Raw genomic sequence first — 15,265 nt, 5'->3', positions numbered from 1 at the left:
TTAAAGCTAGTGAGGGAGATAAGTGTTTCCAGTTTCAGAGATTTTTGTAGTTCATTCCAGTCATTGGCAGTAGAGAACTGGAAGGAGAGGCGGCCAAAGAAAGAATTGGTTTTGGGGGTGACTAGAGAGATATACCTACTGGAGCGTGTGCTACAGGTGGGAGATGCTATGGTGACCAGCGAGCTGAGATAAGGGGGGACTTTACCTAGCAGGGTAAATATGACTTTGTGTTATGGTGTCTCAGGTCTAAATCAGTCCCAGATTAGAGGGGAACAATTAAAAAATGCAACTGGCTTTGAGGTCCACAGTTGCATTTGAGGGGACTAGTCTGTCTGTGAAGCTGATGTCAGGGTACCAGCCTCATGGTCTAGTCCAGGGATCATCAACTAGATTCAGCCATGTGACAATGTAGAATGTTATTTTTTTCTTGAGCAGATGGTCACGGGGTCGAAACATAATTACAAATAATTTATAGACTGCAAGTTAGTGGTGTAAAGTACTTAAGTAAAAATACTTTAATGTACTACTTAAGTCGTTTTTGGGGTATATGTACTTTACCGTAATATTTTTAACTACTTTTACTTAACTCATTCCTGAAGAAAATTCTGTACTTTTTACTCCATACGTTTTCCTGACACCCAAAAGTACTCTTTACAATTTGAATGTTTAGCGAGACAGAACATGGTCCAATTCACACATTTATCAAGAAGACATCCCTGGTCATTACACCGCCTCTGATTTAGCAGTCTGAGTGTTGGAAAATGCCCCTGGCTATCTGTAAATAAAATAAAAAACACATTGTGCCTACTGGTTTTCTTAATATAAGTAATTAGAAATGATTCATCATTTTGATACTTAAGTACACTTGAGTCATTTTCTATTAAGGTGTCTTTTACTTTTACTCAAGAATGACAATTGGGGACTTTATCAACCACTGCTGCAAATTGACCGCAAGAAGTCCAAACATATAATATATGACTAAAACATAATCATTTCAAACCTTGCTTACATTTGTATACGATCACATACAGTAACTCCTTTGAATTTCATGCTGTCACAGTTACCAGCCCTTTCAAGCTTAACATCCTTATCATTTATCGCCCTCCAGGTCCCCTCGGAGAGTTCATCAATGAGCTTGATGCCTTGATAAGCTCCTTTCCTGAGGACGGCTCACCTCTCACAGTTCTGGGCGACTTTAACCTCCCCACGTCTACCTTTGACTCATTCCTCTCTGCCTCCTTCTTTCCACTCCTCTCCTCTTTTGACCTCACCCTCTCACCTTCCCCCCTACTCACAAGGCAGGCAATACGCTCGACCTCATCTTTACTAGATGCTGTTCTTCCACTAACCTCATTGCAACTCCCCTCCAAGTCTCCGACCACTACCTTGTATCCTTTTCCCTCTCGCTCTCATCCAACACTTCCCACACTGCCCCTACTCGGATGGTATCGCGCCGTCCCAACCTTCGCTCTCTCTCCCCCGCTACTCTCTCCTCTTCCATCCTATCATCTCTTCCCTCTGCTCAAACCTTCTCCAATCTATCTCCTGATTCTGCCTCCTCAACCCTCCTCTCCTCCCTTTCTGCATCCTTTGACTCTCTATGTCCCCTATCTTCCAGGCCGGCTCGGTCCTCCCTCCCGCTCCGTGGCTTGACGACTCAATGCGAGCTCACAGAACAGGGCTCCGGAAGGCCGAGCGGAAATGGAGGAAAACTCGCCTCCCTGCGGACCTGGCATCCTTTCACTCCCTCCTCTCTACATTTTCCTCCTCTGTCTCTGCTGCTAAAGCCACTTTCTACCACTCTAAATTCCAAGCATCTGCCTCTAACCCTAGGAAGCTCTTTGCCACATTCTCCTCCCTCCTGAATCCTCCTCCCCCTCCCCCTCCTCCCTCTCTGCAGATGACTTCGTCAACCATTTTGAAAAGAAGATCGACGACATCCGATCCTCGTTTGCTAAGTCAAACAACACCGCTGGTTCTGCTCACACTGCCCTACCCTGTGCTCTGACCTCTTTCTCCCTCTCTCTCCAGATGAAATCTCGCGTCTTGTGACGGCCGGCCGCCCAACAACCTGCCCGCTCGACCCTATCCCCTCCTCTCTTCTCCAGACCATTTCCGGAGACCTTCTCCCTTACCTCACCTCGCTCATCAACTTATCCCTGACCGCTGGCTACGTCCCTTCCGTCTTCAAGAGAGCGAGAGTTGCACCCCTTCTGAAAAAACCTACACTCGATCCCTCCGATGTCAACAACTACAGACCAGTATCCCTTCTTTCTTTTCTCTCCAAAACTCTTGAACGTGCCGTCCTTGGTCAGCTCTCCCGCTATCTCTCTCAGAATGACCTTCTTGATCCAAATCAGTCAGGTTTCAAGACTAGTCATTCAACTGAGACTGCTCTTCTCTGTATCACGGAGGCGCTCCGCACCGCTAAAGCTAACTCTCTCTCCTCTGCTCTCATCCTTCTAGACCTATCGGCTGCCTTCGATACTGTGAACCATCAGATCCTCCTCTCCACCCTCTCCGAGTTGGGCATCTCCGGCGCGGCCCACGCTTGGATTGCGTCCTACCTGACAGGTCGCTCCTACCAGGTGGCGTGGCGAGAATCTGTCTCCTCACCACGCGCTCTCACCACTGGTGTCCCCAGGGCTCTGTTCTAGGCCCTCTCCTATTCTCGCTATACACCAAGTCACTTGGCTCTGTCATAACCTCACATGGTCTCTCCTATCATTGCTATGCAGACGACACACAATTAATCTTCTCCTTTCCCCCTTCTGATGACCAGGTGGCGAATCGCATCTCTGCATGTCTGGCAGACATATCAGTGTGGATGACGGATCACCACCTCAAGCTGAACTTCGGCAAGACGGAGCTGCTCTTCCTCCCGGGAAGGACTGCCCGTTCCATGATCTCGCCATCACGGTTGACAACTCCATTGTGTCCTCCTCCCAGAGCGCTAAGAACCTTGGCGTGATCCTGGACAACAAACTGTCGTTCTCAACTAATATCAAGGCGGTGGCCCGTTCCTGTAGGTTCATGCTCTACAACATCCGCAGAGTACGACCCTGCCTCACACAGGAAGCGGCGCAGGTCCTAATCCAGGCACTTGTCATCTCCCGTCTGGATTACTGCAACTCGCTGTTGGCTGGGCTCCCTGCCTGTGCCATTAAACCCCTACAACTCATCCAGAACGCCGCAGCCCGTCTAGTGTTCAACCTTCCCAAGTTCTCTCACGTCACCCCGCTCCTCCGCTCTCTCCACTGGCTTCCAGTTGAAGCTCGCATCCGCTACAAGACCATGGTGCTTGCCTACGGAGCTGTGAGGGGAACGGCACCTCAGTACCTCCAGGCTCTGATCAGGCCCTACACCCAAATAAGGGCACTGCGTTCATCCACCTCTGGCCTGCTCGCCTCCCTACCACTGAGGAAGTACAGTTCCCGCTCAGCTCAGTCAAAACTGTTCGCTGCTCTGGCTCCCCAATGGTGGAACAAACTCCCTCACGACGCCAGGACAGCGGAGTCAATCACCACCTTCCGGAGACACCTGAAACCCCACCTCTTTAAGGAATACCTAGGATAGGATAAAGTAATCCTTCTCACCCCCCCCTTAAAATATTTAGATGCACTATTGTAAAGTGGTTGTTCCACTGGATGTCATAAGGTGAATGCACCAATTTGTAAGTCGCTCTGGATAAGAGCGTCTGCTAAATGACTTAAATGTAAATGTTAAATGTAACTCTTTATTATATGTGGGAAAACTTTGGAACTTGAAAATGAAAATCACTTGGAGCTGATTTGCTTTTGTTTTTACAGTCTGTCCAATAATAATACAAATTAAACGCTAATCATATCAATAGAATCACACGGGCCGTCAGTTGAGGAAGCCTGGTCTAGTCTGTCTGTAAACTTGGTGTCAGTGTGTCAGCCTCGTGGGCTGACTCCTTACCATCCTCTTTTGTCTCCATCTTGTGTTTCCATAGATTATGCGTAGGCCTTCTGTGCAAACTCCTCAGGTTATATCATTTTTAGTGTCTGTGTCATGGACTTCGTCTTGACCTCTGAACTGTGATGTCATGTCTTTGTGTTTCCAGAGGAGTTCAGGAAGAAGCAGGGGAAGAGCCATCTGAGCTCCAACCTGCTGTACTTCCTGGGACGGGCTTCAGAGCTACAGACTCCGACACTATGAAGGTAAGAGACAGTCTGACAGTTCAAATGTCATGCCCTCTAACTACTACTACTATGGGAGATAGTTGGTTGAGGTCTTTGGTCCCTGTCATGACTTTTGATTGATTTGGTAAAATAACTGTAGATACATGTGGATTGTGTTCATTGTAACGGAAAAAATGTTTTAACATTTTGAAACGGGAAGCAAAAATGTAGTGTTTTTTTAATTTATTTAATTTTATTGGAAAGGTCCTATCCTTGTTTCAGTCCACTTTTCTTCTAAGCGCCTAATGAACGTGACCCTCTTATGGGTGAATCACATAGTCTTCATCATCTTCATTTCTTAGACTGTCTCCCCTCTTATTCCCCTTCAGATCGTCAACCAGAATTCGGGCCGGCAGTCTCGCCACCGTCCGGACCGCACGGTCAAGAAAGCCTCCGGGGAGAAGTCTGTGTTCACAGAGGATGAGTTCGAACAGTTCCAGAAGGAATACTTTGGCAGAACTGTGGAGGAGGGTAACTAGACAGATTCTAGTTCCAGAGACTTAAGGCTGCATTCCAATTCCAGAGGTGTGCGCTTCACACTCCTTGCCATGGATTGCTAATTTCACCATTATTAAAGGTCCAATGCAGCTGTATTTCAATATCGACTATTTTATGGGTCACAATTAAGTATCTTACTGTGATTGTTCATTTTTGACCGTGTTATTTAAAAACAAAAATACCTTCATAGCAAAGAGCAATTTCTCAAACAATTATCTTCCCATGCCTGTCTGGGAGTGGTCTGAGTGGGGAGGGAGAAAACCAACTGTTATTGGCAGAGAGGTTGGAACTCTCTTATTTACCTCCTGGTTATGTCTCCAGGCAGGCCAAAACTCCATCTCATCAAAACAGGCTGACATTTTAGGCAGTCTTTTCAAACGGCTTACTCTAACAGGGCATTTTCACAGTATTATTCCAACCTCCTAGGAGAGGGGGGGGGGACAGTAAAATCACATTTTGGACTGCACTGGGCCTTTTAAATCCATGGGAGAATGTGGGTTCAGGGTTCAGTTCCAGAGCCAATGAGGACTTGGTAAAGAGATCGGACACTTGACCGACTTTAGTTTTTGTCCAAAGACTTGGAATGTGATATGGACAACATGTGACTGTTAAGTGGCCTTGAGGCTCATTCCCAACTTCTTCTATTCTATTCATGCAGGAGAAAATAGTCACCTTTCAGAGAAACAAAAGTATTGTTTAAAACTTCATTTTATACTTGTCTTCAAATCGATTTTCAGATAATTTCTTGTTTCCTTGTGTTGAAAAGATGAAAGCACAATGAACTAGAGGATGCTGTTTTATTAGGTGAATTTTCCCTTTGATTTGTAAACAGTGAATAAAAGTATGTAGAACACTGTCATGAAGCCTACACAAACTGAAGCAGCAGTAGGGGTGTGACGGTCATGACATTTGTGTTAGCCGTTAACTGTCGTGCAAATCATTGTGCTGTCACAGTTCTTTACCATGAACATAAACATGTGTTGTATCTCCAGCCATACAAGTCACTGATGTGTGTCTTTGGAACCGCTACATCTAAACAGTAATAATTCCATTTAATATTGACCATCACAAAAATGATCCATTGTTTAGGCACATCTTAACTAAGAAACATAATACAAATCAAATGTATTTCAAAAGAACGGAATAGCATATTCTGGGTGTATAGTCCCTGGATGTCAGGCTTACGCTGTTCTGTCTATGCATGATACTCCCACCCACTCAAAGTAATTAGATGGACGAAGATGATGCATAGTGAGGTCAGACAATGTAATAATATAATAATAATAATATATGCCATTTAGCAGACGCTTTTATCCAAAGCGACTTACAGTCATGTGTGCATACATTCTACGTATGTAACATTGATAATGACATCATTATTACAAAGGCAATAGAAATTCCCATGAAACAATTCATTATGCTGTATATGCCATTTAGCAGACGCTTTCATCCAAAGAGACATGAGGTCATGTGCGCATACATTTGACATATCGGTGTTCCTGGGAATCAAGCCCACTACCCTGGTGTTACAAGCTCTGTGGTCTACCAATGGATTGAATTTGAATAAGCTGAATTCTGAGGATAAATTGTGATGGGAGTGCATCATCTTTAATCGGTGGTGTAGACTAGAGAATTCCATTATGAATAGGCCCAACTCCGCCCTAAAAACACACATCTGATTTTCTTTATAGACAATCTTTTTTTTCCTGAATGTCCATACGTGACCCATATCCGATATGCACATTCACACTTAATGTAGCCTCTGAAATAGAACACAGATTCCACTGTTCCTTTAACATTTGGGGGTGGTTGTCGTGGTAACGACCGGTTGTAAAAAATAATCTATAATAATAATTTATAAGTAAAACCAAATCTGATCTGAGTGTCCAGACCGTTCGCATATAGAGAGCAAGTAATAGTAGTCCTGATGGCGTCTTTTTGTATGCACTAACTCAGTCATGGTTCGTTGGCCAACACCTATTGAACCCTTTCTGTGGTTACCAGTATTGCCCCACGACGGCGACGCGCTTAAATTAGTGGCAGAGCACTGGGGAGTTCTCATAGAAGCAACATGTAAATAGCATTTTTTTGTTGACGTTCTGAGTACATTTCACACTAACTTTTGAATTATAATTGGGTTTTAAGTCTCATATACATGTCCTGCTTAAAATGTTTGTGTCATTTTCGCAAATTAACTGCATTATACTTCAACCAGTAAAATGGCTCTCTGGCTAGCTTTTGCTACAGCTTATGTCAATAAGCGTTAGCATTCTAGCTAACAACTGCTGCATCCAAAATAGTTATTTTGCTAAGATCACAACCAAATAGAATCTTAGCAACTCATCAAGCTAGAATCAAAACATAATTGTAAGCGTATGTGAACCCCCAAAAGTTATTTTGTTTACAAGTAATAACGTAAATCTAGGCTATGTTGAATGAGCGCAGGTGGCGATGGCTTTTATTTATTTTTTTAAAAGTGTTATTATAAATGTATTTGATTCACAATACAAAAATCAACTTACATTGCTACATCAAACATGTCTAGCAAACCAAACACAGTTATTAACAATGCTCAAACATACACAAAAAAAATATTAAAAAAGAAACCGTTTAAGTGCAATTATATTCACTCTGAAAATATCTTTATTATAATGATTCTTGAAGATGTTATTTGGGTGGCGATGGCTTTCTTACTACAGCCAAGAGTCGCGTGACGTCCGTGTTGTAAAATGAATGGAGTTTTTGGATAAACACCGAAAATAAGGTCTGTGGTAAATGCAGGCTTAGGAGATCTTATACGTTTTGTTCTATGATAATCTTTATCAGCTAACGTCACTTTTTTTGTAAATTTTGAATCATTTATATAATCATATAAAGCACATAAGGCTTCATAATTCATAAAGGTCATGTTAACTGACGGATGTTATCTCATAGAACAAAACGTATAAGATCTCCTAAGCCTGTGTTAACCTCAGACCTTATTTTTCGTAATTTATCCCAAAACCCTATTCTTTGCCAATTAATTTTCCCCATAGGAATGGCTGAACGAAGCACAGGTAACTCATTTCTGTTTTTTAGGACTACAAGCTGGCGAGATCTATGGAGGATTGGGTTCGTACCCGATTGAGATCCACATATGGATGTGGTATAAATCGGAAGTCAAAAGATCAGATTCAATGGCTGTGTTTTTTCACGAATTGGTCTTTTGACCTATCATCTCTGAAAAATGATCCGATGTAAAAAGATCTGATGTGACTGGTCAAAAGACCAATTAGTGTAAGAAATATATCTGAAGTGGCCTGCCTGTGTAAACACAGCCTTAATAGCCTACATGGCTCTGGATGGAGGTAGGCTAACATCATAATTACATATGGTGCAAGCACAGTGAGGTCAAACAATGTAACAGTGAGTTTTAAAGGCATCACACTCCCACCCAGTGACATGTACTAAGAGGTGGGCCATAGAGAATGATAGAGGCCTCTAGCAGCCAAAATGCAGTTTTAGCATGAGCAGTGCCATTGAGGGATTCCACCCTTTTAAAATAGTCAACTGGGTGGAGATTCCTATGGGTTGTAGCCTCTATCTGGCTCTGGTTAGGAGGATTAGGTTAAGGTCAGGGAAAGAGTTAGCTAAAAACTATCAACGTTTGATGGCACTGCCCCCAGAATAAGTATATCGCAGGTGCAGAACATAAATGAACCAGTCTCCTCTCTGTTGGGAGTCGATCAATGAGAAACTGCTTTGTGACAAAAGACTGACATCTGAAATGGTAAGGGCCTTGTCTTGTCTGTGGAATAGTAGGACTCCGAGGCTGGTTTGATTTAACAATTAATGTGTTGACTGAATGAGAATATTTGGAAATGTACCATACGTGCAGTAGATGGAATACAGACCGTGGGACATAGAACGCCTTCGTTAGCGGCCGTTCAAAAAAGATGGTCAAACAAAGTAGATATTCGTCAAATCCGAATTGACTTGTGCCCCAACAGGCCCATAAGGTTACTAAAATCCGATGTCGCTGTTTTTGCTGCATAATATTTAGAAGTTGTCTAATTACCAATATATTTAGATTACAGTAGTAACGGTTATCGAAGCTGTTTGCGATGGATGAAGATACTGAACTTGTCAAATCAATCCGATATTGACTTTAAGTACTTGACTTATTTGTAGTTATATTTTCTTATTTTGTGTGACTTTCTTCTGGCAGCTATTTTAAAGATGGGTCAGAATGTGTTTTTTTTTGTAAAACATTACTTGCATGGACAAACAATTGAGTTCAGGCATTTGTTGAAACTCAGCTAGGCCTATTACAGTTATTGTAACGTTTTATTTTCTGATACAAATCAGGAGTGCATCCGGTATTTTATGAACGACTCTTCTACCGATTCGATTCGGCCAACGACGTTCACCAAAACAATCGGCTCAGAAAGAGCCGTCTGTTCGAGATCGACCCATCATTAGCCAACTGCGCGCAGATGCAACACGGGTAAACTAATCTAGGCTACATGATTAGATTATTTTGGGTAAGAGCGAGAATACGTTTATTTATCAAGCATCGGTCACCATAATAATAATAATAATACCCTTAAATACATGGCATATTTAATGTAAATACTGTAGAATTCCATTCCTTCCTATGGTAGACTGCACCTACTGGGGAGTGCCATTATGTTTGACCTTTTGCTTCAAAGCCTTTCAATGGCTCATAACGCACAGCATCACCAATCCAGGGTTCATATTCATAATTGATTTGGCCCCATATTCCTAAAACACAATAACTACATCAAGCTTGTGACTCTACAAACTTGTTGGATGCATTTGCTATTTGTTTTTGTTGTTTCAGATTATTTTGTGCCCAATGTAAATGATGGTCAATTATGTATTATCATTTTGGAGTCAATTTTGTGAATAGAATGTTTCTGAACATTTCTACATAATGTTGATGCTAGTATAATTACAGATAATCCTGTATAAGGAGTAAGAAAGTTGAGGCACAAATATCATACCCCCGAGACATGCTAACCTCTCACCAATAACAGGGGAGGTTAGTATATTATCATTATTCACATTTCATTCAAGATTCTGTAATCCTGGTAGAGCATCCACATTATGTAGAAATGTTCAGAAACCCAGTCCCACTCCTCCAACAGTCTTCACCTCTGGTGCCCCACCCAATGAAAAGCTTTCTGGGCAACCCTGAGGAGAGTGACCCCCTGATGAGATGGAGAATTGGTTCGCCCTCTGTATCTCAGATACACTTGACCCAGGGGTTGGTGAAGGCAGGGTAAGACACTGTCCATAACTCAAGAGATTCAAATCAACCCACCCCCTCTGCCCTCAGAACAGCTTCAATTTGTCAGGCTATGGACTCTACAAGGTATCAAGCGTTCCACAGGGATGCGGTCCCATGTTGACTCCAATGGTTGTCAAGTTGTCTGGATGTCCTTCGGGTGGCGGAGCATTATTGATACACACAGAAATTGAGTGTGGAAAAACCCAGCACCGTTAAAATTCTTGACACAAACCGGTACGCCTGGCACCTACTACCAAACCTTGTTCAAAGACACTTAAATATTTTGTCTTACACATTCACCCTCAATGTCACACATACACAATCCATGTCTCAAGGCTTAAAAATCATTTTTAATCCTTTTTAACTTGACTCCTCTGGTTCATCTACATTAATTTGAAGTCATTTTAACATGTGACATCAATAAGGGGTCGTAGCTTTCACCTGGTCAGTCTATGTATGGAAAGAGGTGTTCATAATGTTTTATATTCTCACTGTACATGGTCTTAAATTCCTTTGTTTGAACTGTATTTTCACTTTGTCTCCCATTGACATCAATGCATGGCTAAATGCATGGCTAAATGCATGGCTAAGTGACCATTCTACTTGAGTGGAAGTTACATTTCTCCCCAGAGTGCAATGGTCTCTGAAATTACTTGAATAACTTTTTTTACTCCTCTCAGGCCACCTTCTGTTGACAGAGAGGAGTCCAGTTCAGCTACACAGGAAATGTGTTCGGTGAGACAAAATAAAAGTATCACAGTCAGTCAGCTCTAAATGGGAAATTGGCCCCAAGTGGCATTTTCTTTTCAATGTAAAAGTACACTGTCTCTACACAGGAAGAACATAAAGCTCTGTTTGTTTATTACAACCTCAACTAGTGACAACCAGAGTTTACTAATGTAACCCCGGTTCTATGAACCAAGTGCACATTTCCTCTCGCACCCACCCCTGGTCTGGGAGACCCTGCATTAGTGAGACCAACTGGGTACATTCAGTCTGGTTCAGTTGTGCATCAGAATGGCTACCATGTTTCATCGTCCAATCTATCGTTGTGAACCAAATCATTAAAAGAGAATAGATTTAGTCATATTCATTTCACTGAATCTCTCAATGGGCCTTGTAAAAGTGTACCGTATAACTGCACTGGGGATTACAGTTATATGGCAGTGTTTCCCAACCCTGGTCCTCCAGTACCACCAACAATACAGTTTATTATAGCCCTGGACAAACACACCTCACTCAACTCTTTGAGGGCCTGATGATTAGTTGACAAGTTGAAACAGGTGTGCGTGTCCAGGGTTACAAGAAAAATGTGTACTATTTGGGCTACTCCAGGGTTGGGGAAACGCTGCATAACTGACTCTGTAATCTCTGTTGCATGGTGTTATCAAGTTGATGCAGAAAAACCTGCTTTTCTAAGCACTGCCCTCCGAATAGTAGATTGATGCACACAAAGAAGTCTCTCCTATTGTGAGTGGAGAAAGGAGAGGAAGTGTATGAGGTAAACCGTGCTTTAGGACAAGACCAATATCCAGAGACATTCAGACGGGGGAATACTGGTATATCTGAGATGGCAAAGGTAAGATACTTTTTCATTTACCTGTGGAGTTTTATGACTGAAGTGCAATTGATATGCTTATAATTTAAAGTTGAAACTAACATTGTGCAGCAACAGTGTTTGACAGATGTTTGCAGCTATCTTTGTGTCATGATAAATGCATTTTGTTTCACACAATCTAAATGCAAAAAGTCAGACTGAAAGTGAAAGAGGTGGAATGGCAAGGCGCAGTGTCAACAGCTGAAATGTCTCGTCCAACTGGATAGACAAGGCAATTACATCCATGGTTCCTTCTCCACTGCAAAATAAAAAATAAAAAAAACATATTTAGGCAGAGTTTAAAACTATTGCATTGATAACATGTTACTTAAGATAAATTATGCATTTATGGTAGATGTGTTTTGGGGATATCATGATGGAACATTCCTACTGGGAGTTAAGTGCTCAGTTGGTCTTTGCTGGCGGGAGAGCAGGCTGGGCAGGTAACAGGTTGGGTAGAGTACAGTCATACCTGAGTTTTCTTAAAGGCCAAGAGTTGTTGCCTGGCTAGTATACGGAGTACCTTTTGATTTATTAAAGTATTTATGTCAATGTCCTGTTATTTTCTGTACAAGGTTTATTGGCCAACTCGTCCTGTCTCCTCACTGTCCGATCAGCCGCCTCAGCTTCTATTTCACACCCACCAATACGTTCTTAACCCCCCCCCCTCCTCCACCCACAGCCTCCACCTCTGGTGTCCCACCCCAGGAACATCTGTATGGGCAAGCCTGAGGAGAGTGATCCCCAGAGGAGATGGAGTTATGGTCCCTCTCCCCCAGACCCATCTGTCCCAGGGCTTGGTGAAGGCAGAGTAAGAGACTGTCAACCATTGACAACATGAGCCCTGGTCAAAAGAAGTGCACTATGTAGGGAATAGGAGCCATTTGGGATCCTATTCCGTATATAGTGCACTACTTTTGACACGGCTATTGACTTGCATTCCTTACTATTTGAACTGCAGTTTTAACTATGGTATAACTCACCTGACTTCATCCTCTTGGCCCCCTGGGGAGCGTAGGACATCCACCATGGCTCTCCACCTAACTCTTCTCTGAGAGACCTATGGTTTGAAATATAAATGGACTCAAATGTATTTATATTAGAACTGCAGTGGTATACCATGATGTACACTATATAACTATAGTGTGAAACTGTTATTGTAAATGTGAATTCTTAGAACCCAGGAATGGCCCAGAAGCTGCCCCCTGTGGCCCAGAATAATAGATAGTTGAGAGTCCTCCACAAGAAGGTGGTTGTGACCCTCAGGATGGAGTGTCTGAAGGCATCTCATCTGATGCAGCAACATGCATTCTTCTCTTTTACTTTGCTCTCATACAGTATGAATCTTAACACCCCCCCCATACATTCTTCACCCACAGCCTCCACCTCCAGTGCCCCACCCCAGGAAAATCAATATGAGCAAGCCTGAGGAGAGTAAGCCCCAGAGGAGATGGAGCTATGGTCAGTATTCAAAGTCAGTATTCAATGTCTGAGGATGTTGGGAAATGAAGTGGAACCTGGCCACTAGGGGCAACAGTGAGCGCTGTTACTTTCAAGAAGGTTTCAGTTTTACTAGGGCGTTGGGGATGGCGTAAGCATCTGCCCCTGATGCCAAAGGCTTCATGTTCGAATCCAACAATAGTCATTTTCTGTATTTTAGTTTTAAGCCATAACCATTCAGAGTGAATGCCTAACCTTAAACCATTCAGAGTGAATGCCTAACCTTAAACCATTCAGAGTGAATGCCTAACCTTAAACCATTCAGAGTGAATGCCTAACCTTAAACCATTCAGAGTGAATGCCTAACCTTAAACCATTCAGAGTGAATGCCTAACCTTAAACCATTCAGAGTGAATGCCTAACCTTAAACCATTCAGAGTGAATGCCTAACCTTAAACCATTCAGAGTGAATGCCTAACCTTAAACCATTCAGAGTGAATGCCTAACCTTAAACCATTCAGAGTGAATGCCTAACCTTAAACCATTCAGAGTGAATGCCTAACCTTAAACCATTCAGAGTGAATGCCTAACCTTAAACCATTCAGAGTGAATGCCTAACCTTAAACCATTCAGAGTGAATGCCTAACCTTAAACCATTCAGAGTGAATGCCTAACCTTAAACCATTCAGAGTGAATGCCTAACCTTAAACCATTCAGAGTGAATGCCTAACCTTAAACCATTCAGAGTGAATGCCTAACCTTAACCATTCAGAAGTTGCTGTTTGAGAAACATGGAGGAACATCTAATTCTGACGTGAGAGCTGGTAGATGTGTGAAATGCCTTTCTTGAAGGTCTAACCCCAACATTGCAGAAATCAATAACAACGTAATGCTAAAAATAACATAGAACAAAAAATCTAGCATATATTCAGACTTTCTCTGTAAGCAGCGACGCAAGACAACTTCACTGAACTGTCTGTTTCCCCGTTAACACTAAAAACCTTTCTCTCTACTGTTTGAATTGTGATTGAATCAACACTATTAGCCATTTTCAATGCAGCATACCGACGCAAAACGAACCACGCAAGAGTAAATGGCTTGTTTTGAGGTACATGTAGCAACACATGTTCAAAACTAGGAAAGTATCATTGGTTATCAGCCCAGTTCTAGGTAATTTGTAGTCAGCAATGGGGGAGTGATTGTTTCCTACAAGAGCACAAAACGTGTGCATTTCTGGACATCTTTGAAAAGCTTTTTTTTGTGCTTAAATGGGCAGCGTTGTATTTTGAGACGGGCATGAATAAGCTAAGTAGACAATAGACAGGCTGGAATAAGCTAAGTAGACAATAGACGGGCTGGAATAAGCTAAGTAGACAATAGACGGGCTGGAATAAGCTAAGTAGACAATAGACGGGCGTGAATAAGATAAGTAGACAATAGACGGGCGTGAATAAGCTAAGTAGACAATAGACGGGCGTGAATAAGCTAAGTAGACAATAGACGGGCGTGAATAAGCTAAGTAGACAATAGACGGGCGTGAATAAGCTAAGTAGACAATAGCTTATTCATGCCCATCTAAGTAGACAATAGACGGGCATGAATAAGCTAAGTAGACAATAGACGGGCTGGAATAAGCTAAGTAGACAATAGGCAGAGAGTAGCATCAGTGAGTATGTCTGGTCTGCTGAGTGCAGAACACTGAGGCTGTACCCACTTAAAACTAAAGTGGTCAAGTAGGCTACTGTGACTATTTCATTATAATGAAGGCCTACTAGAGGGGCTTACAATGAAGACTATGTATCCCATTACATTTTAACATGGAAATAGCTGTTCTATCATACAGCCTACAGTAGCAGCTAATGTGTGGTGTTCAATGTAGGCCTACATTCCATGAGAAATTTGGAGAAAAAAATTCAGGGTTTGACATTAACCTGTTTATCCACTTGTCCTTCAGACAAGGTGACTGAATGTTCTGGTGTTTGATACACGAAGCCACTTTACAAAATAAAATGCATTGTCACTATATGTAGCTCTCGCTTTGATTTCAAGCGCATCTACTCATGACCGCTCATGCTGTAAACACAGTCCAGTTCAAAGTGAATGGCACAGATCTATATATGGCAATGACTCTGTTTGCATATAGGCCTACTGCAGCTCTGATCTGGTTATGGCGCACGGGTCTCTGTAGAGTATGGGTCGTGCCTGTCAATGCTATAGAATTCTACTTTGATG

General features: G+C 42.5%; 1 protein-coding gene and 1 long non-coding RNA gene across 11 annotated transcripts; both read left to right on the top strand.

Annotated features, from left to right (window-relative positions):
- The first annotated feature begins 4,089 nt into the window (after positions 1-4,089).
- Positions 4,090-5,694, top strand: LOC124002829. The gene is made up of 2 exons (XR_006833123.1): positions 4,090-4,184; positions 4,535-5,694. It is a non-coding gene; the product is annotated as an uncharacterized LOC124002829 (long non-coding RNA).
- A 2,340-nt stretch (positions 5,695-8,034) lies between these two features.
- LOC124002802 (probable serine/threonine-protein kinase samkC) lies at positions 8,035-13,365 on the top strand. Of its 10 annotated transcripts, none has more exons than XR_006833107.1 (6): positions 8,057-8,472; positions 9,854-9,987; positions 10,677-10,731; positions 11,389-11,575; positions 12,276-12,393; positions 12,973-13,365. XR_006833107.1 is itself a non-coding variant. In XM_046310546.1 (6 exons), exons 3-6 carry the CDS (start codon positions 9,878-9,880, stop codon positions 13,084-13,086), a joined length of 408 nt encoding a protein of 135 aa, XP_046166502.1. In that variant the 5' UTR covers positions 8,057-8,472; positions 9,664-9,747; positions 9,854-9,877; the 3' UTR covers positions 13,087-13,365. The 10 variants fall into 10 exon arrangements, 7 of the variants coding, with proteins under 7 accessions (XP_046166498.1, XP_046166502.1, XP_046166503.1 ...); XR_006833106.1 differs by having other exon boundaries at positions 11,434-11,575; positions 12,276-12,404; positions 12,973-13,363; XR_006833105.1 differs by having other exon boundaries at positions 12,276-12,404; positions 12,973-13,363.
- The last annotated feature ends 1,900 nt before the right edge of the window (positions 13,366-15,265 follow it).

This window comes from Oncorhynchus gorbuscha, linkage group LG18 (assembly GCF_021184085.1).
Source record: "Oncorhynchus gorbuscha isolate QuinsamMale2020 ecotype Even-year linkage group LG18, OgorEven_v1.0, whole genome shotgun sequence".
NCBI classification, from domain to species: Eukaryota; Metazoa; Chordata; class Actinopteri; order Salmoniformes; family Salmonidae; genus Oncorhynchus; species Oncorhynchus gorbuscha.
The sequence above is the reverse complement of the archived record's forward strand: the minus strand, read 5'-3'. Positions and strand labels throughout refer to the sequence as shown.